The sequence below is a fragment of the Nicotiana attenuata genome, unplaced genomic scaffold (assembly GCF_001879085.1).
Source record: "Nicotiana attenuata strain UT unplaced genomic scaffold, NIATTr2, whole genome shotgun sequence".
Classification (NCBI taxonomy): Eukaryota; Viridiplantae; Streptophyta; class Magnoliopsida; order Solanales; family Solanaceae; genus Nicotiana; species Nicotiana attenuata.
In genome coordinates, this window is record NW_017670621.1 from 282987 (window position 1) to 285201 (window position 2215).

Consider the following 2215-nt stretch of genomic DNA (forward strand, 5'->3'; position numbering starts at 1 on the left):
CGGAAGACCCTCGGCTCAGAGAANGAACCAGCAAGAAAACAATCACTATTATTTTTAGCCCCACGGTGGGCGCCAAACTGTTTACCTTTAATATGATAATTATAATTAGATTTGATTTTGTGGTTCTAAAAATACGTGATTTATCTTAGTATTGGTGTTTTTTTCTGGATTGCCATTTCAAGTATTGCTCCCGTTGGACTTCTTTTTTATGCTAGTTGTTAGGCAATAGATGCTAAGTGTGAGACTAAAAAATAAGATAAGAGCTTGGAGATAATGCAACGAGCAAACCGAGCAACTGGAAATCGGGCCTTGAGCTGGCTTATATGGAGCCTCGAGCTCGAGCTGGATGCTTAGTTAAGGGCAGTCGATGAAGGGCTAACAATTCTAAGAGCTTTGATGGTGGCTCTTTATGGTCAATAATGAACAATAAATGAAGAACAATTAATGAAAGCACAATAGATGCAAGTAATAAATATAAGCAGTAGAATCAAGGGAGAGTGTGTTTAAGTTAGAGAGCAGAGAATGTTCTTGTTCTTGTATTCAATATTGTGTTATGTATTACAAAATGATAAGGGTCCCCTTTATATATGAGGGGGAATTCCAACATAGTACAAGTGCATTTATTACAAAGATATGTGGCTGGTACAGCCATTTAATGCTACGGTACGTGCTCGTACTAGCCTAATAGGCTTGGTCAGCCTTAATCAAGTGCCTTGGGAATCCCCCGCTTACTTATGAGTGCCACCGATATGCACTGTCTCGAGGTCGAGCATCGAGAGCCTTCAGGAATCGAACCTTGAGCTGAGCCTCGAGTCTCCTGGAGATGATCTCGCAAATTGCCATAATAACCATAAAATCGGACTCCCCGATTTTAACCGTATACACTCTTCTCCCTCTTATCTCCCTTAGACTATATTAGTGTTTTCCAAATTGTGGTAGTCTTAGTTGATTCAGACAGTACTTAGTAGATGCTCGTGACTTGTGACACCCCGATGTCGGGCCTTTGTTCTTTCACCACTTGTTATTTAGACTTATGCCGTGAAATTTTAATAATTAATAGCTTAAAATATCTTATATGAAATATCAAATTGTTTTGGGGATTGTGTTGGCTGGCCTAGTTTCACGATAGGCGTCATCACGACCGGATTAGTTTTGGGGTCGTGACATAAATATATCTTGATAGTATAAAAAATTTCTTACACCGATGATTTTGAGGACCGTGGCTAAAAGATCCCATTCGTAGGTACACCCTTTGCTAAAGAGATCTTCATTTTTTCTGCCCAACATTGTCAATATCATACGCCCGTTTTGCACCAATTCCTTCGACCGGTGCTTTAGAAAAGTTGCGAAATCTCTTTCAAATTGCTCATAATACGCTTTAGTCACACTTGCTGAACTTGTACTTGTCAAGTAAATATGTCCCTTGTTATTCTCTATTCCATCAGGCACCTATAACCAACAATTTAAAATAATACAATTGAAAATAAGAGAGACATTCGAAGATGTTATAATATATTATACCACCGAAAGTTATGTGAAGTGATAAGTATTCAACAACAATAACAGCATCCTAGTAGAATTCCATAAATATTGTCTGGGGAAGGTAGAGTGTACGGAGACTTTACCCCTACCCCGAAGGAGTAGAGAGGATGTTTCCGGAAGACCCTCGGCTCAGAGAAAATAAATCCGTAACAACAACAGAAACACTCGACTACACCCTAACCTATAACCCTAATGCTTTCGATTGCGAACCCTAAGAAAAATGATTTTCGCGTTGGCCGTTGAAAATAAACTTAATCGGCCGATTTTTGATACCGACCAGGTTATATTTGGACCCACCATTTTTCGTCGGTTTTTGGTCGATAATCCTTTAAATCCGGCGATTCAGTCAGAAAAGGGCATTTGTTTAGTTAGTCGTACCCCCAAAGTAGGATTCCCAATATGAATTCGGATTAGTAGGATCCCAAAACGGATATCGAACATCGAGTGGAATATTAAGAAAAATATCATTAATGCATTCTTATATCGAACATCGGGTGATTTCTCTCTTCATATGGTCAACAAAATCATTTCTCCCTTCACTTCTATTTATGTGACATTATTTTCTTATTAATGAGTTTAGAAAAGAATGACACATTTCTATGTTTAAAAATAATTTGATTTTAAGTTTCACTTTTTACTATTAAGAAAAAGTTTTTACTATACCATATGTTTA

The 2215-nt window shown here is 37.9% G+C and overlaps 1 protein-coding gene across 1 annotated transcript in view; it reads right to left on the reverse strand.

The window, feature by feature from the left end:
* Window positions 1–700: 700 nt before the first annotated feature.
* LOC109241597 (salicylate carboxymethyltransferase-like) overlaps window positions 701–2215 on the reverse strand; it is a gene marked incomplete at its 5' end in the record, with an annotated part of 15765 nt that continues 14250 nt past the window's right edge. The window contains 2 exons of the mRNA XM_019408357.1: window positions 701–817; window positions 1201–1449. Of these exons, the coding sequence (XP_019263902.1) occupies window positions 701–817; window positions 1201–1449 (366 nt within the window). The remainder of the gene's footprint in view (window positions 818–1200; window positions 1450–2215) is intronic.